At 26.7% G+C, this 19,597-nt stretch overlaps 4 protein-coding genes across 4 annotated transcripts; 2 read left to right on the forward strand and 2 right to left on the reverse strand.

Moving 5' to 3' along the window:
- Window positions 1-638: 638 nt before the first annotated feature.
- OCT59_020348 (uncharacterized protein) lies at window positions 639-3,475 on the forward strand (the record flags this gene model as incomplete). Its single annotated transcript, XM_066149129.1, has 8 exons — window positions 639-1,996; window positions 2,090-2,180; window positions 2,248-2,341; window positions 2,435-2,599; window positions 2,660-2,843; window positions 2,926-3,120; window positions 3,199-3,333; window positions 3,406-3,475. 8 exons carry the CDS (start codon window positions 639-641, stop codon window positions 3,473-3,475), a joined length of 2,292 nt encoding a protein of 763 aa, XP_065990075.1.
- A 1,589-nt stretch (window positions 3,476-5,064) lies between these two features.
- Window positions 5,065-5,981, forward strand: OCT59_020349 (uncharacterized protein). Its single transcript, XM_025313533.2, has 3 exons — window positions 5,065-5,287; window positions 5,362-5,519; window positions 5,590-5,981. Exons 1-3 carry the CDS (start codon window positions 5,134-5,136, stop codon window positions 5,650-5,652), a joined length of 375 nt encoding a protein of 124 aa, XP_025187122.1. The 5' UTR covers window positions 5,065-5,133; the 3' UTR covers window positions 5,653-5,981.
- OCT59_020350 (uncharacterized protein) lies at window positions 5,529-6,531 on the reverse strand. The gene is made up of 4 exons (XM_025309018.2): window positions 6,393-6,531; window positions 6,220-6,317; window positions 5,967-6,150; window positions 5,529-5,853 (listed from the first exon to the last, which is right to left on the reverse strand). The coding sequence occupies exons 1-3, from the start codon at window positions 6,454-6,456 to the stop codon at window positions 5,980-5,982; spliced, it is 333 nt and encodes a 110-aa protein (XP_025187123.1). The 5' UTR covers window positions 6,457-6,531; the 3' UTR covers window positions 5,529-5,853; window positions 5,967-5,979.
- A 7,956-nt stretch (window positions 6,532-14,487) lies between these two features.
- OCT59_020351 (uncharacterized protein) lies at window positions 14,488-16,011 on the reverse strand (the record flags this gene model as incomplete). The annotated part of the gene is made up of 8 exons (XM_025313534.2): window positions 14,488-14,502; window positions 14,582-14,746; window positions 14,819-14,992; window positions 15,070-15,183; window positions 15,251-15,383; window positions 15,464-15,693; window positions 15,777-15,872; window positions 15,946-16,011. The coding sequence occupies 8 exons, from the start codon at window positions 16,009-16,011 to the stop codon at window positions 14,488-14,490; spliced, it is 993 nt and encodes a 330-aa protein (XP_025187124.1).
- Between the last annotated feature and the right edge of the window lie 3,586 nt (window positions 16,012-19,597).

Consider the following 19,597-nt stretch of genomic DNA (forward strand, 5'->3'; position numbering starts at 1 on the left):
TTACATAATACAATCTATTCTTTTGATGGACTGAAACTTTGCTTGCATATTTGTTTATTATAAAGCCACAGATTAGGTAGTTAAGTTACACGAAACTAGTCTGATTTTTTCTTTAAAACAATGACGATTCTCAAGAATTTACTTTACAATAAAATAGTGCGAACAATTGAATTTAAAGTTCTCTATGTAGGAAATTAAAAAAAAAAATCTTTTATTAAATCATGTAAACGTTCTTATATAACTGAACATTTATAATAATTTTAGTTTGTAAATTATTCTTAATAGTAACAAATTTAACGCTGCGGACTGCGTGTTGTGAGATTTTCATGTGCAATCCTATAGGTTGAAAAAAGGAAAAAAGGGGGGGTTAACTTTTAAAAAAAAATTTTTTTTTTATGCGATATCTCGAAAATATTCCTTATATATCAACAGTAGACCTTTCGTTTGCCCCAATTCTTGAAAGCATTTAGTTCATAAATTCTGCAAAGAATTTTACTAACAAGCATCCGACTACTACTTTCGCAGACTATTGAAGCAAAATTTTTCTTCTATCTTTATTTTATTTTATAAGAATAAGCTCGTTTTTTATTTTAATTCATTTGAACTGCATTGCATATTTCTAAAGCGGCATTTTACTCATGCAAACAAATACTATGGATAGTTTTAGACCACCAGAAAACCCATATGGTCCACCAGCACCTCCACGTTCAGAAGCACCTTCACAACGAGGATATCGGGGAGGAAATCGTGCAAGACAACAGAGATCGTGGAATCAACGATCTAATACAGGGGGAAATAATAATAATAATAACAATGTTGGTAATAACAATATTGGGGGTGGTAGTAATGGGAGAGGAGGACGTAGAGGTAGTTTTTATGAGCGAAGACCTAGAGATAAAAGTCAAGATAGTTGGAGAAGACAATACAATGATCGAAACTCACGGTCATATCGTGATGGTACAACTTACAGAGACGGTGCATATTGTAGGGATGGGACAGCATCTCGTGACAGGAGGGATAGTTGGAGTCATCGACATTATAATGATAGGTCCTCACAACGTTATGGACGTGATAATCACGGACCGTCAAGAAACAGACAACAACAAGAGAGACAACCTCCGTGGCACCAGGATCGGTACCAACAATACCATCAAAATGGTATTGCGCAGAATAATTGGAATACTACAGGTATTGCTGGATCACATGGACATCAAGGATCACATCCACCTGTATCACACGTTCCAGTTCCAGGACAGCATGCGCCGGGTTTATCACCACAACTTGGACCGCCAGGAGTATCCGGGCACGTTAATATGCATGTTCCTCCAGTGCCGCCCGGCCAAATTGGTCAGCAGGTTCAACATAATCAGAGTCAATCAGGACATTTGGGAAATTTGGGACAACAAGGACAACATGATCTTGAGAGGCAATCTGCACAAATTGCTCAGCCAGGCGCACCTGGAACGCACCCAGTACTTCCTCCGTACGAACAATCATATCAAGAACCTGCCCCATTTCAAGGACAATTACCCCCTCAGATACCTGCTTGGGATCAGAGTATTAACTATCATCCACAACCTCCGGGTCATCATTACCCAGAACCATATTATCCGCATGCATACGATCATTATCAAGCTCAATATAACCCTTACATGAATGGCGCTGACAGTATAGGGTATAATCATCCTGTGGAAAATAAGCACACGATACCGCCACAACCTCCTCAGCCTCCTCAACCACCAAATCCATCAAATTCTAGCACTCATACAAATAATTTGCAACCGACCACTCAATTACGATCACCAATATCTCCGCATACGGCCTACCCACAAATACCTATCCAATCGATACAGCCAACTCAAGTATTGCAACAACCATCAGTAGGATCGAGATCAGTGAAGTCTCATGTGTCCCCGATTGAAGTTACTCCGGTGACCGTTAAAAAGTGTGCCGAATTGTATGAAAACTTGGGTCAAGTAGGAGAAGGCACTTACGGGTATATAAATACCGTATAATTTAAATTTAAATGTTCATTTCAATTATTTATTCTTACTCATATTTATACTTGCACTTCCATTAATGTTTATAGTAAAGTTTACAAGGCAAGGAATCGTGAGACAAAAGAAATAGTAGCATTGAAAAAGATACGTATGGATCCAGAGAAGGAAAAGGAAGCTGGGGTAAGCTGATGAAAATTTTTTTTTGAGACTATATTTTTGTTTATATACTTAATGTTTATCATTTTAGCAGTTCCCTCTCACAGCAATACGTGAGATTAAGCTTTTACAACAATGCAAACACGGAAATATCGTGCAACTAAAAGAGATAATGGTCTTCCAAGGTGGTAAATTAAGTGCTTGTTTTGTTTTAAGATGGTTTAATACAAAACTAACTAATGTGAATTCTCAAATAATCAAACCTTTATCTATTATAGGCTATGTGTACATGGTCTTTGAATATATGGCTCACGACCTAACGGGTGTTCTCGCGAACCCAAAAGTCGAATACAAACCACGGCACGTGAAGTGCCTTATGAAACAAATTTTGGAAGGTTTGGCCCACCTTCATGAAAACGGTATTTTACACCGCGACATAAAAGGTAAATTTCTTCACGTTCTGGACATAATTATCGAATAATTATTTACGCGTATATGTTTAGGATCAAACATTTTATTAAACAATCGTGGTGAAGTAAAATTGGCAGATTTTGGACTTGCCCGCCAATTTGACATTAAATTTAAACGTGATTACACTAATCGTGTAATAACATTATGGTATCGACCCTCAGAACTATGTCTTGGAGCAACAGAGTACGGTTGGGAGGTTGATATGTGGAGCGTAGGGTAATTAATATATAAATCTTTTAAGGATAAAAAATTTCTAAATTTACGATCATACCTGAAAATCATATTACTTTTTCTTAAGATGCATTATGATGGAATTAATAACGGGTAAACCGTTGTTCCAAGGTAAAGACGAGTTTTCGCAACTCGAAAGCATCTTCAGCTTGATGGGTGTTCCAAACAAAAATGAGTGGCCCGAAATAGCAAATTTGGCGTGGTACGCAATGGTCAAGCGAAACGGACCAAAGGTGTCCAAATTCCGTGAACAATACGGGCAGTAAGTGCTATGTTAGAATTTGTATTATTTTATTACTTTACGATAATTATATTCCAAATTCTTATAATTTTTCTATAGCATGTTATCTTCAGGTGGTCTCGAATTAGTTGAGGCTTTACTTTCTATAAACCCAACAAAGAGGCCATCAGCACGTGAAGCATTGAATTATGCTTATTTCAAGGTCGAAGTTCCACTTGCTTGTTCACCTGCCGAGTGAGTACACGCTTTAATACATCTATTATATTATGTATGACCTTCCTTTATTTATATATTTATTTTATATAGACTCCCCGAAATATCGGGGGATTGGCATGAATATGAATCAAAACAAAAAAGCAAGAAAGCCAATCCATAGATAGTGAAACTCACAACTAATATTGCTTTTATAATCCGCATTTCTGGACGGGTATGTTCATGTTGTCCAGCCTACGTAAAAAAAATTAAATTATTTCTAAATTTTAACTCTCTGTTTTTCCTGTCATTTTTTAATCAGTATCCGCCAATTTGCCATTGTCCTTTTTGAACTACTTACTCTCTTCGGAATTAGTAATAGTATTAACTATGGATGAATATCTCAGGCTGATGTACTTATTAGTACTCAAAATAATATAATGTGATGTGATAATAATATTAATAATTATAAGAACGATTAAAGTATCTCTTGTATAATATATAATGCAATCAAAAGTGAGAAAGAGTACCGTGGATACTTAAATCTTGTCATAAAGCTACATAAAAGTATATATATCTTGCATTCATTCAAAATCTTTGCGGTTATTATTATAGGGAGGGTATTATAGATAATTGTTAAGGAATTGGTGGTGTATTATTCATTAATTGCGTTTGCATCAAATATAGTCTCGAAAGTTTACAATGTTATCGCAAAATAGAATTGAGTAAAGATTAGCCGAGAAAAGGTATAAAGAAAGACGAAATCTGAGTACATTGATTGTATTCTTTATTAGATTATATATACATGTTTAGATTAATATTAATTTTGTAAATAGTTAATAGTGTAAATATAAATATATAAATTAATTGTTAGATAAAAGTAATTATTCTTAATAAAATCAATTTCTATTGTAATTTTTTAACAGTTAGGATATACTAGCTAATAAACCATTTTGTGATCTGTAAAGCAATCAAATTATATTTATTAGTATAATCATTTAAGTCATTTTAATCAAATTTAAATAGAATAAAGATCTAATTTCAAGATCATTGATGAACCGAACTTTTAATTCTACATCCTTTTTCAGTGCGTGCATACAAAATTTTTTTAATCATTTCTTATTATTTTAAGTAACAAATTAAATACTTTCCTTTTGACCAAGTAGAAATTATTTTAATTTCTAATAATGAAAAGGTAAAAAATTAATAATTTTTTAATTGTTCATTAAAAAAGATTGTTTTTTTTTGGGAATCAGAAAATAGACAATCGACATGATATTATATTCCGTCCGCCCGTCTAATTTTCATCATATTAAGAATTAGCTAATTAATTAAAAAAGAAAGTTTACCAATTGATTCCAAGAACTATGTCTGCCTTGATTGACTCTGTATTTCAAAAAAAAAAAAACGGATTACCATAATAATAAATGAACAAAAGCTCTCAATTTTTCGTCTCTTTTTGATCAGACAAGGCTGAAACTATTTATTTCAACATACTAATTTTATTCTGAGTGTAGGATAAGATTTATATCATCACGTAAAATTTTGAATATGTACCAAATAATAATAAAAAACTTACCTATGTCAATAACTTGAAAAAATATTTCTTAAAAAGTTTTTTTTCCCGATCAAAAAATAGGATTGTGTTAAAAATCGGTAAAATCATGTGATTAGCCGCGGAAATGTGAACTTGACTTTCACGTGTCGTATGGAGCACGTTTGTCGCATGTGTACCAATGACTAAGATCAATTACGGTTAAAGCAAGGCAACATAGTACAATCTTTCAATTCTCTTTTACGTAAATTTGCATTTTTCTCTTGTTAATATACTTACTTCAAATTATGGCTAGTCGGTTTCCTTTAACCCGTTTTTCTGTTACAGCTGCAACAGCAACTCGTAATAGAGTTGCTCATATTACTCGTCGTAACTTTGCTGCAGAAGCTGTTCCGGAAGGTTTTGTTGCTAAACGCAAGGGTGTTGAGGAACATGCAAAATGTAAATTTAGAAAAGTAAAAATATTTATACCGATTTATTTATAAAATGTTAAATTTTTATCAAATTTATTTTAGCTAGCTCCGATCTTTGGAAGAAAATTTCGTTGTACGTTTGTCCCATAGCTTTGATTGCTAGTTCTGCTAATGCTCTCATGATCATGAAACAACATGCTCAACACCATCATGAAGCTGAAGATCACCCTCCTTTTGCTTATCAAAAACTTAGAACTAAGGTATTTAATAATAGTCATTTAATCATATATTTTATTCAAATAATATTAAAATTTTGTATATATTTATTAGCCTTTTTGTTGGGGAGATGGAGATCATACTCTTTTTCACAATACTGCTGTCAATGGACCATAGACGATTCGTATTGAATAAATTTTGATAGTTGAGATATTTTATATATTTTGCTTTCATTTTGACTCTTATATTATAAAGATCCGTTCAATTCTTGATAAAATTTGCTAATAAAACTATTATTTAACGGAATTAAATTATATTTACGCAACTATCTGAAATCTAAACTATAATACATTTAAAGAAGTATTATCGAGAACAATTCTACAATTAAAAATATTAATAATTAATTGAAAAGCAAATAATTTATTAATTACAAAAAAATAGGGTTATATACATATTAAAAAAAATAAAATAAAATAAAAAAAGAAGCAAACCTTCCGTTGTTTATTAATTTTCAATTTCATTAACGTCGAAAGTTTTTCTTGCAGTTTTAATATCTTTTTCCATAAATAATAATTCTTCGACACGTGCAAGTTTCTTTGAATCATTTCTTAAAATAAATTTAAAATCTTCAACAGTAACCTTGCGATCTTTAGCTACTTTTGATGCTTTCAAACACTGAATTCACAAAAAGCACATAATTAGTAAAAATAAAAATAAGAATAATTTCTAAGAAAATTTTAATACCATTTCAGTAATGTAATCATTTACAAGTTCCTCCATTACGTTTACCGTATCAGGTGCTGGGTCAGGTTCATCTCCAAACCCATACATTAATAAGCGTACTAAAAAAAAATAAAAAGATCTGCTAAAACTAAATCTTCAACAGCTAATTTTATAATTCTGAAAATTATACTTACAATCTTTCGTAAACACACCCTTATTGCCTTTAGGCGGTCGTCCCCTTTGCTTGTATTCAGCCATAATAACGATTTGTTAAACTAAAGGTGTTGCAATCTATTTAAATTTTATTCTAACTTAAATTTTATTCTAACTTTCACTAGCTTCGTGACGAATTTCAGGTTAATAAATACCATTTTTTAGTTTATCACGTGATTATGAAAATCATTTGCCCACTAATCATCTTGAAAAAGATCATGGTTCGTCTGAAACATAAAAATAAAAAATCTTGAAAAGATCAGTGAAAATCTATCTTTCAAGTTATTTTATACAAGTTTATACAAGTAATATCAGGAAGAAAAGCTTTTTTGCTGATTTATTATGATCTTTATATCTTATAGTAGCAATACCAGCATAAAATCTAAGCTTTATTACTACAGTAGAGCAATTTTGGGGTTCTAACCCGAAATTTTCACACATTGAACATGTATAGAAACATTTTTTTAATTCACAACTAACTTCAATTTCAACAAGTTATCTCTTGCAGAGGCATCTAAGATAATTGCTCAAATGTGACAAGAAGATCAATTTTATTAGATTTATTAGAATAGATAATATTAGAACTTCGTACACATTCAATTATTCATTTTTTTTTATAAAAAATAAACTATAATAAGAAGCTTTAGCCTTCTGAAATCATTCTACTGCTTCACAACTTTAACTGTAAAAGAAAATATTTTTTAATTCACAGCTTTAACTTGGGATGAAAATATTTTTTTTCTTCACAACTTCTGTCAGTGAGAAAAGCTATAGCCTTCAAAATATATTTTACTTCTCAACTTTAAGCTTAGGCGAATATATTTTTTCATCACAACAACTGCATGTTAATCCTTCATATTGCTGATATTAGTTTCCAATATTGCCAATACATTAGTATTTGATACATATATTTTGATGAGCTTAAAAAAGAATCAGAATCTAAAAAAAAAGTCGCAGATTTCAGATTAAATGCATTCAGATAGCTAAAAAGGAGCCAAAAATTAAGTATTGCCCTTCTTTCTTGAATGGATTAGAGCTTGATATCTTCTTTCAAAAATATTGAATCGCATCAGCATTGGTTTCATAGCACTAGGATATTTAAAAAATTCTAAGACATTATTAATCGTAATCAGCAATAAGATGCATATATCAAGATAATAGAATCTTCCTTCTCAAGGTATGGTATAATCAAAACCCAGAAATTGTTATTTCAGAAATTCTATCTTATTTTAAAGAATTAGAAAGCAGTGTGCAGATCTCAAAAAATGGAATTCTGATGAAAATTTACTACAAAAAGAGAATCTATCTGAAGAGGATAGCAAAGGTTCTAACTACAAAGAATTTGAATTATATAAATTATCATTAAAAAAAGATCTATCAAATGAATAATTTGAGCAAAGATGAAAGGCACTTGTAGTCCATACCAATAACTACTCAGTTAGCTTCACGTATATTCCTCTAAGTTCTACCCATCATCTATTGCTATAATCAATTCAATAAGTTCATATCATCAGATTAAGAATCAAAAGTTTCTTATCAGCCACCCTTATAATTGTGTCAACATACTATTGGTTTTATATAATCCTGTTTTTTCTAATTTCAAAAGATATTATAATGACAAAAACTATTTATAGATAAAAAAACTTTATCAATAAACCTTCAAGATTATAAAACTTATGGCAGATTTTTATAAGAGTTCCATACTTCTATAAAAATATTTGTGAATTATTTAATAAGAATAGAACTTCAAATGTTAAAAGTTTAACATTAAATTTATACAATACTGTAAAAAATGAAATTGGTATTAATAAATTTGATCCAACCATTCAAGCAGCTACTTTATATATGAAGGTTTATGTCCAACAGATTTTTAACTTTAGTTTATTCTTAAATTTAATTTAATTATCTAGTTTAATTATTTCACAAAATATAGTTTATTAATCAGGAAATTTTTCTAGACAAACTTATTGGTAATATTTTTTAAGAAATTAGTTTGTATTTACAGTCAGGATTCAATAATGTAGACAGAAGAATAAAAAATTACTTAAAGGGTGCAAGATACCATACTTTATAATATATTTGGTTGGACCTTAGATGTGTATTAGAAGCTGTTTATTTCAAAAAGCCAATTATTGAACCTCTAATAGCTTTTGAACCTCTTATCTTTACCAATGATCAAACTCACATCAAGAAAATTGTATGACTTTTTAATGCTTTGATCTACTTCTAGATCTTCTTCTCTTTAAATTAAGACCTTTTGTTTTCTGGTAAAAATGGATGATATAAAAAATAAAAAATTATTTATTAAAAAAAATCATATTAATAATACCAAATATCCATTTGTTTTTTTTTTCCTACACATTTCATTCTTCTCTTTTTCATTCTTCACCTTTTCTCTCTCTTCATTTTTCCTTTTTTCTTATTTTTGTTCTTTCCCTTTCCTTTCTTTTCTAGTTAAAATGGGTGATTTAAATTATTTATTTAAAAAACATAATCAACAATACCAAATCCATTTGTTTTTGTTTTTATTTTTGTTTTTTCTACATACCTTTTTCTTTTAATTTTATTAATATATAAGTAGGTCTCTCCTTGTTTTTCAATAAATCACGATAATATTATTAACTTTTTAATTTTCATAAAATTAATTTCATGAATTTATCATGATAATATAATTAACTTTTATAAAATTAAACATTATAAATTTCTATAGTAACTTTTCTAAGCTTTTTTTATCTCTCTTCCACTTTTTCTTTTTTATTTTTCACTTTTTTTCATTCTTCATTTTTTCATTCTTCCCTTTTTCTTTTTTTTGTCTTCTTTTTTTCTCCTGCATTTAGAAAATGATAATTTGAAGAATTATTATAATTTACTACCATATACTATAATAAGTAATAGAGATTCAGGTTTACCCTACTCTTGCCAAGTTAATATTATTAGAGAGTTCTTTTGCAGAGAGAAACTTTTTAATGTAGAAAACTGAGACAAAAGAAGGTGATTACTAAATATACATATATCCATTTTTAATGAATCCTGATATTAATTAGCTGATTGGAACTCAAGATAAAGTGCCATTAAAAAAGAAATATAATATATATTGGCTGGATTTCTTGAAAAAGACTTATAGATCTAATTGAAAATTTTATAGATCCACTTAAATAATTATATTTATAAAGACTAATCATTTAAGTGTTATAGTTTAAACTTATTGTTTATTTTATCTTACGATTGAAAAATAATAAATTTCTTTATTATATTTATATTTATGCATTTTTTATTTCATGAAGAGAAATTTATTAAATCTATTTTGTGATATCAAGACACCTTTATTTCATTAATAAAGTGTAAAATATTGTCTTTTTGAAAATAATATTTGAAAATAATAAAGTTTTACTTTTAATCTGTATACGCATATATATAGTACAGTCAACTCTTCTTATAACAAATTTTGATATAACGAATTTTACAATATAACGGATCTTCAGTATGGTACAGATTTTAACATATGAAAAAAATCTCTTTATACCGAATTTTACTAATTAAATGCCGTATACCGTTTAATAAAGTAAATTTTATAAACCGTATATGAAAAATGCCCCTTTTAACAATGAATTTTCTTTTATAACGAATTTTTTTTCAATATAACAAAGATATTTTGTGTAACTTGCGTTTTGATACAATTATTATACGACAATATACCATAATATACAAAAATTTTCCAGGTTATACCAGATTTTCCCATCATATTAACGAATATTCCTATAACGAAGGCCTGATCAACCCGGACGCCAACTTCGTTATATTAAGAGTTGACTGTATATAGGTATTAGAATAATAAAAAAGTTTTGAAAAAAATATCAGTTTGCTAAGTCTTTTTTATATATATGGGCTATGTTCTAGACTTTATATTTATTTTTATTATCATATTTATAAAAAATTTTCATATACACACATGCATTTAAAATTTAAATGAATCTTTATTATGTTTTTATAATATAAAGAAGCTGGTTGACTAAATAAAATAAAATGGATAGTAGATATTTAAAGGAAGGAATTTGCCTATCCCTAGATAGTAAAAAGCAGAAGTATTAGTATTATTAGATAAAGTATTATCTTTTCTTAATATTTATTATAAAATTCAATACAGAAATTTATATAAGGTAACATAATATTAAAAAATTGGTTTTCATTTTATGAATTCAAATTTTAAGGTTAGTGATTGGTATTTTATTTAAAAATATTATATATTTATAAAATAAAATGGTAGTTCCAAATTGTTTAATATAAAATTTTCTCAGTAAATTTTCACATTTTTTAAACCTAATTTTATTGTTCTTTTGATAAAAATAATAGAGTTTAATCAGATATTTCAGTTTATTAATAATATAATTTTTGAATATTTACATTAATGTAATTTACTAAATATTTAATTTTTTTTATTATAGCTTAATTACATTACATTTTCTTGCTAAAAAAACTCCTTTTGATTTCTTAAAGTTTGGTTCAATTTAATGAATTTTTATTCATTTTGTTGACTCGCAAGTTACGCAAGAATATAAAGAATTCAATGATATTGTGAAGTATAAAAAATTAATGTTCAAGCAACTTTGTTATCTATATAAATGATAGTAAGTTTCTTTTTAAAGTTAAGTTTTATGTGCAAATTATATATTTATTAATTAAACTATATACATAAATTACCGCTTATTCTGCTGTACCTTCAATGAATCTTACTTTATTGTGTTCTTTTTTATTAATTGGGCTATATGATCTATTTGGTTATTATAATCTTACTATCTTTTTAACGTTTATAGCAATCATATCACCACCTTATACTTTATACTTAATGCTCCTATTATGGCCTTTATTAGTCTCATACAGTATATATTAATCTTTACTACATAATTTTCTTTAATTACAGATTTTTTAGCATAAACAGATGTCCTGTATCTTAAAACTAGCTGGTTTTATTATGAAATAAGAGAAGCTAGTTCTATAAATATTCAATTATGCTTTTCAGACCCTTTTTCTATAACTAATAAACAATACCCTTTTTTTTACAATTCTTTTAGTATTTCATAAATATATGAATCTCTTCAAATAAAAAATATTCACTTTTCTTTGCAATTTACTATTGATGATAGTAAATGTCTCTCTAATATTAAACAAATTTCTTTGGCTCATTTTAATAGAATATATTGAGTTGATATTATCTATTAATTTTTTTAGTAAGTATACATTAATCCATCTATTTTACATCTCAAAATGAATTACTTGGTTAATAATAAATAGCTTATACCCTTATTACCTGCTGGACTTCTTAGATTTTTCCAAATATAACAAGATTTTATAAATAGTAACTTATCAAATTAATAATACAGTCAAACCTTGATATAACGAACCCTTGATATAGTGAATTTTTTAAACAACTATAATAAATTTCCCTTCACTATAACAAATTAACCAATCAAATCTCTTAAAATCTTTACTATAGTCTTATAGCAAAGTTGAGGTCTGGACCTGAGTTCGTTATAATAAGGGCATTGACTGTAATACGACACTTTTTTGGAAGAAACTTAATTACTTCTTTATAGCAAAGTTGAGGTCTGGACCTGAGTTCGTTATAATAAGGGTTGACTGTAATATGACACTTTTTTGGAAGAAACTTAATTACTTCTTTAGTATTGTATGAACTCATTCTCCTTCACTAGCAACCAGTTTCTTCATCTTCCTTCTCTTAAAAAGATTTTACTTCATATTCATGATAATTGCAATTCAAATAATATTCTGGGTATTTATTTAATAATTTATCTATTAAACAGTCTAAATATATTATGAAACATGCATTCTGTTTAATTAAAATTTTCTTATATGACACTATTATTTTTTTTTATGTTTCTAATAAACTCGTCTTTTATCTGTTTTAACGTTATTGCAACTCTGACCTTTCACATTACCTAGTATTTAATAGTTATTTCTTTATCATTTTATTCTTTATACTAATAGTTCAATGTCTAACTTTAGTCTGAATACTATCAATATGGGTATCACTTAATGATAAATTAATGATGATAATTTCATTTTAATATATCATATAATGTTATAGCTGTTTTCTTTTTAGCAGAATTATTTGCAGTAATTTTCATCTTACAAAATATCCTTATTATTTTGGAGATCTAGTACTATCTAAATCTATCAAGTTTGTTTAATATAAAATTAAAGCTCATTTATCTATTCATCATAGAAATTACAATTCTTTTTTTTCTTCTAATCTTTTAAAACTTATATCTCTCAATTATTTAGAATACTATAATGATCTACTGATTAATATAGATATAAAAAAATTCATCTCAATATAATAAGATATTTATTTCTTAAGTTTAACATAAATGTCAAAATTCTTAACTATTTTTTAAATATCTATTGACTTGCTATTATGGTATTTATCAAGTTTTTGCTATATCCCTATATGACTATCGATCTTTTCAAAGGATTTATTCTATATATTCTGTTATTTTTAGTTGTGAAAATATATAACTCTTCTTTTAAAGGCTTTTTCTTTATATATAGATACTTTACTGCTAGAGTTTTGATATTTTACACAAAATATTTTCTGATCTAACAATATATTCTACAGCTCATATTACTCAATCTCGTCTTCCTATTTAGCCTATAGTTTTCTCCTTATAATGGCTGCAAAAAAGAAACCAACAAAGTATTATACTGAAATAAACAAAAAAAGATATTTACAAAAGGATTCATATTATCTTTATCAAAAAAAAAAAATACAGTAACCTATAAAAGATATCAGCCATTCCAAATTAATTTTTAGTTTACATCTTTCCCCTTCTCTATTTTTAAAAATTTTAAAATAATTTAAACATATATATTCACATATATTTAAAATAGCTCCTCTCTTTTCTGAAATTGAATATATCAAATATTTTTGATTTTACTGAAAACTTCCAGAAATTTTAATATGTTTAAGTATTATGTTTGTTTAAATTATTCTCTTCCTCCTTCTCAAATTTTTCAGCCAGAAAAAATATTAAACTAATTATTAGTTTGGAATAGCCTGATTAAGACTAATAGACCGGATCTGTATTTAATTAAACAAAAATATTAAAAATTAGAAAATCTACATTTTTGAATTGTTCAATAATGCAAAAAATCTGAAATATAAAATATCTATGAGAAATTTCAGTTTTCTCTGATAAAGTTAAAATTGAGACATACATCAATATTTTATTATTAAAGTTAATTTAATTTTATTTTCTGTACAACTAGTCATATATATGATTTTTATTTTAGATTAAATAGTTATCTCTAACATACTAAAAAAATTCTATCATATATATTATATGTGATTTAGCTTACTTATAAAGTTTGGCATATAAAACCAAAGTGGAGTTGGCTAGGTTGGCTTGGTTTACAGTTTTTTGATTTAAACTACATTGTATATAGTTTCTTGTAGTTTATACTAAACCTTTATTTACTCTACAGAACTGATATCATCAATTGAACCATACATTAGTATTAATTTCATAAGTATAGGTATAATATTTGTAAAGAAATTACATTTTTCATAGTAATACTAACTTCAAATTTTTATTTTTCTATTTGCTAATTTCAGAATATAACTTATCATTTTGGTCAAATAAGTTCAATATCCTTTATTAATTGAAAATTATTTAGCAAAATTAAATTACTTATATATCAATTTATAAGTATAAGTATAATACTTGTAGAAAAAATTATTACCCCTGGTGTATTTCACCTTTAGTGAGCAGTAATATCATCTTTATTAAAATAATTAACTATTAGTAATGATTTAAAACTAGAGGTTTTTATTCTTATCAAAATGTGAATAAACTTTGCATTATGCATTTAATTAATAATTGGAACTTTTACAAAATTTGGCATTTGTAATAAATTGTAATAATTTGTATATTTAACCAGTTGAGTAAACCATATATTAATTTATCAATTATTACTAGGATGACTTCAATATCTTTAGTAATATGTTTATCTTTTCCATAAAATATAATATCAATAATCATAAGAAATCAATAAAGGAGTTTAAATATTTATATACTATTATTAAAGTTATATACCATGAATTAGTAACATATTTTAACAATAAATAAATAAATTAATAAAATATATTTCTTACCTTCATAGCCCATTCAGGATGAATTGTACCAACCATTTCAATAGAATTAATGACTTGACGAATTTCATCTAAATCTTCATTAGTAAGACGTATATTTTGAGTATTAAAATTTTCTTCCAAATATTTTATTCTTTTGGTGCCAGGAATAATAATAATATTATCTCTCTAATTAATAATAATTAAATCAATTTAGTATTAAAAAAATTCATATTTTGGTAAAAAAAAAAAGATACTAACTTGAGCCAAAGTCCAAGCTAAACAAAGTTGACTTGGAGTAAGACCTTTCTTGGTAGAAAGTTCTTGTAATTTATATACGAGTTCTAAATTCTTTTTAAAATTTTCACCCTGAAAACGCGGAATTTTTCTCCTCAAATCGTTTGGTTCAAGATCATCAAAAGACTTAATCGTACCCTTACAAAAATATTATGTATTTGTTTAGATATAAAATATATTATTTTATTATAAGAACAAAAATAGTTTTTAATTACGCTTAAGAATCCACGTCCGAGAGTACCGAATGCCACGATGGTAACACCTAATTCACGACAAGCTTCCATAATTCCATTATTTTCAATATTAATAAACCAAGGACCATATTCAACCTAATTGATATGTTTCAAATGTTAAATAATATAATAATTAAATATAATTGATTTAATTTAAATTTACCTGAATTGCAGAAATAGGATGAACCTTATATGCTCTTCTAAGAGTTTCAGCAGAACATTCAGAAATTCCAAGGTATTTAACTTTACCTTCTTTAACAAGTTCTGCCATGGCTTTAACAGTCTCTTCAATAGGCCTAAATAATTTTTTTCATTACATTAAAATAAAAACTAAAAATTCCTAAAAAGAATTTTTTGATTTTTTTTAGAAATTTACGTATTCGGATCCACACGATGTTGATAATAAAGATCAATATAATCCACTCCTAATCTTTTTAAAGATCTTTCACAAGCTTGTCGAACATATTCACGTTTTCCTGATACTTCGTAAGATTGATCGGGTTTACGAATATAACCAAATTTTGTACAAATAAATATTTTGTCACGATGTTCTTTAAGAAATTGCGAAAGTAATCTTTCGTTATGACCATCAATTCCATAGATATCCTAAATAATTTTGTTAAAAATTTACTGAAAATTATGGGAGGTTACATTAATTACATAGTATATATGCATGTATTAATACTTGCAGAAGTATCCCAAAAAGTGCAGCCTATTTCAATTGCACGATTTAAAACTTTTAAACTTTCGGTTGAATCAGATGTTCCATAAATTGCGCTAGTTTCCTTTCATTTTTTTGGAAAGATTAAATAAGATTAAAACTTGGTAAATGGATATAAAGATTATTAAATTTTATACCATGCATCCTAAACCGATAGCTGGAATCTTAACACCAGTTTTACCAATTTCACGAAGTTGGACCATTTTATACGTATTATGTAAAAATATTTTCCTTTTTTTTTAATTCAATGAAAGTTTTTTTTTTAATAAATTCCCGTAATAAAATTTATTTGCTATAAAAAAGGGGCGAAACTTTTATATTGCTCAAGGCGGTGAATTGTTAATCCGAAATTTTATTATTTTATATTATATGATTTACGGACGAGTCCCGAGACCGTTCGGGCATGTGATTTTGTGTTCCGGATATTCCGAACCGTAATCTTTTAAATTCAAAACTGCTAAGCTGTCTGGACATTGGATGGAATTGCGAAGTATATGATAAAATATAGGTACAATATCGCTATCATATACGATTTGGTAATACTATTATAGCATGGTTGTTTACTTACACCCTGTAAAAAAGTCGATCCGTTTTTTATATTCCATCCTTTTTCCGTAAAAGGCTCATATTTCCGGAATTAGTAATCTTATATCACGGAATTTATCGAATTATTTACATTTTCCGTGAATGGATCCGTGAAAGGCGGAGTTTTTACAGAAATAACGGATAAAATTTTTTATAGGGACAATTATGAACTAAATATTAAAATAAAAAATTATAGTTGTAATATACCGAAAGTTTAATGTAGACCAATTGATTTTGAAGATTAGAAAGATATTCTGTATTTAGTTACGTTACGACCAAAAATAAAAGGATTCTTAGTGAAAGGAATCAAGTAATTTATAACTCACGTATTATATTGAAATGTATAGCTTTTAATAAAAACAATTTCAAATATCGCTGCTATGATGAAATCACTACCAGTGATAATTATAATTAGATAATAGAAATAGTTATTTCACGGGAAACCGGTAAATAATTGATCATCACGGATAAGATCAAGGCTGATCTATGTAATAACTGGTTTATACCACGGAGACTAACGTATACAATTTTAAACCAATTTTAAACTGATGAAACTTTTTTAGCTTATCCTTTTTAAATAAACATCATCCATAAAAATATCAATAAGAAAATCACGGAAAACGTGGTATAATTTTAAATAAGCATTCAAAAGTTATTGCATATATATATATGTTGTGCGTCAGATGCTAGCCCATTATCGGCCCAATATTATAATGCCTTAAGTGGGTTAGCCAGCATTACTAGGCCAGCCGTTCATCGGTATCATATATATTTATTAAAAATTAGGTAAGTTCTAAAGTTGCATTCTATAATATAAGCTTCAAATAAATAGTAAATAGTGAAGTTTATATTTGAAGGAACCTTTGGTACTTTTTTTATAACTTATGAGTACACAACTGATATCTGTGAAATTATAATACTTCAAAGATATAATATATATAAATTAAATAAAGAACTGTAATAATAAGATCAGTTTCATTATTCTATTATACATGCTATTAAAATCATAATAATATATTTATATTATTAATATTGATTAACATAAATTAATTAATGTAAAAACTATTATATAATATTTATATTATTATATAGCTATAAAGTAATAAACTTTTTCTTTTTTTATATTCTTATTAACTAGAAATCAATTAACAATATTACTTTATTATTATAAAAACTAGTAATTTAAATATTTAATTAACTTGATATATAATGAAATTTTATAATATTATATACAATTAAACTATCAATATTGGTTTAATTCAAATGGTTTAAGTTAATATTTATTGTAGCTTAATTTATTATATAAACTTAGCTTTGCTGTTTTTGCATAGTTTTTCAGACTAAATTTAAGTTATACCCAAGTTTGGTTTAATAAACTAGCTTATATATATGAAATGCTAAATTAAAAAGATTTAAGAACTGAAAAGATTACTTTATATTCCAATTCAAAAAATATTTTTTTACTTGCCTTTTTGTACTTCTTAAAGAATGTATTTGCTTTTTAAAATTATAGCATTTTCAAAAGATTATTATTTAAATTTTTATGGAAATAATTTTCATTACATTTAATTAGATAATCTGAAATATTTTATTTTAATAGCTTTCTTTTAAATATTTGTATATCTGTTTGATATAAGTCTTAGATTCAGTACTAAATAGGTATCAGAAAAATATATTATTGTAATACCAGATAACTTTGTGTGACAGCATGTGATCTGTTAGGTGACTTAAGTCATGCAATTTCCGGCATATTTATTAATTTTAAATTCAATAAGGCTTCAGTTTAAAAAAAATGTTGCTTATTATGGTCAAAATTTAAACTTATGTGATTTATCCGAAAAGGTGGGGTTAAAATTGTAATTGTTCCCAACCTTTTTTTGCCATGTAGGATTATCAACTTTTCTGCGTATTAATTTTAAATTCACGTGTAAATTATTAATGATATTACTAAAAATTCGCTACAATATCTTTTACTGATGCTAATGATATATTCTATCGATATGAAGTCCCTAAGACACAAAAAAATAAATTTGGTATTGATGTTAATGTATAAGGAGTTAATATCTGAAAATAATTAATTTTGTGTTTGTATTAGGAGAACCCTGAGTGGATGATTCCTTTCGACCATATGATCAATATAAATCTGTCAATTATTTCCAAAAAAAATAGCATGGACCCATGGGTGCAGGGCACATAATGTATACCAAATTTATGCATGCCCCTATCTGCTATGAACTATCACCCACGCCCTGTCATATCTTATAAAATTCACGTGATTTATGTTTATGTGATATTATGTAAAATATTATTACTATTATTTATTGAAAATTTATTCCGGTTCCTGTCTATATTATATAAAAATTATTTATTGAAAATATCCATCAGCGACGCATTTATAAAATATCGAATATTCTTGCATTTCTTTCAGGTTTATTTCAAAATTTGATAAATAGAATAAATAAAGTTCTTGAAATCTATTAAAAATATGTAAATAAAAATATATATATGGTATATTCTTGATAAGAAAAACTGGAATCAAATCCGGATCTACCAAAAATATTTATGATCGATGCTTATAAATTGTTCCGAGTTCTTTCTCTCTCTCTTTTTTTTTTTATTCTTTTTATCCTTTATGATTTTTATTTTGGGTTTGTTTATAAACATTATCTTTGTTTAAATGTTATTGTAAAAAACCATAACGGAATTATTAAATAATTTTACTTGCTGATAAACTTGAATTGTACAAGTTTTATTTTAGTAATTGAAAATCACATGTCACCAAACTCGCGTAATATTTTTAGTAAATGATATTTTTTTTTTGGCGTGACAAAGATTTTATCAAAAGATGAAATAATAGATGAAATCATCATGCTTCATCGTACTTCATCGATACTATATAATTTCTTTGTAATAATAATAAAACATCATAATCAAGGAAAAAATCAACGTTAGAATCGATGTTGTTTCATTGGTTTCATCGGTATTGAAATCAAAGCATATGGTCAGATTATTCAATATATTAAAGAAAAATTATAGGTTTAGTTAAAATATTTTTATTTTTTGTTATTATTATTTATTTATGTATCGACAAGTTGCATACTATGACCTTCTAAATTAAAATTTTTGTGGTTGACCACTAGGACTGTTTACTATGAGGCCCGTTGTTCAATATAAGCAGGGATAAGCACAATGACCTTATACATG

Source organism: Rhizophagus irregularis, chromosome 3 (genome assembly GCF_026210795.1).
Source record: "Rhizophagus irregularis chromosome 3, complete sequence".
Taxonomy (NCBI): domain Eukaryota; kingdom Fungi; phylum Glomeromycota; class Glomeromycetes; order Glomerales; family Glomeraceae; genus Rhizophagus; species Rhizophagus irregularis.

Bases quoted from the DNA above. Each gene is read 5' to 3' on its own strand.
- OCT59_020350 (XM_025309018.2), bottom strand. From the start codon at position 6,456: ATGGCTGAATACAAGCAAAGGGGACGACCGCCTAAAGGCAATAAGGGT. The intron at 6,318-6,392 runs GTAAGTATAATT...ATTTTTTTTTAG, and splicing joins GGGTGTGTTTACGAAAGATT to TACGCTTATTAATGTATGGG. The intron at 6,151-6,219 runs GTATTAAAATTT...TTGTGAATTCAG, and splicing joins ATGATTACATTACTGAAATG to TGTTTGAAAGCATCAAAAGT.
- OCT59_020349 (XM_025313533.2), top strand. From the start codon at position 5,134: ATGGCTAGTCGGTTTCCTTTAACCCGTTTTTCTGTTACAGCTGCAACA. The intron at 5,288-5,361 runs GTAAATTTAGAA...AATTTATTTTAG, and splicing joins TGTTGAGGAACATGCAAAAT to CTAGCTCCGATCTTTGGAAG. The intron at 5,520-5,589 runs GTATTTAATAAT...TATATTTATTAG, and splicing joins ATCAAAAACTTAGAACTAAG to CCTTTTTGTTGGGGAGATGG.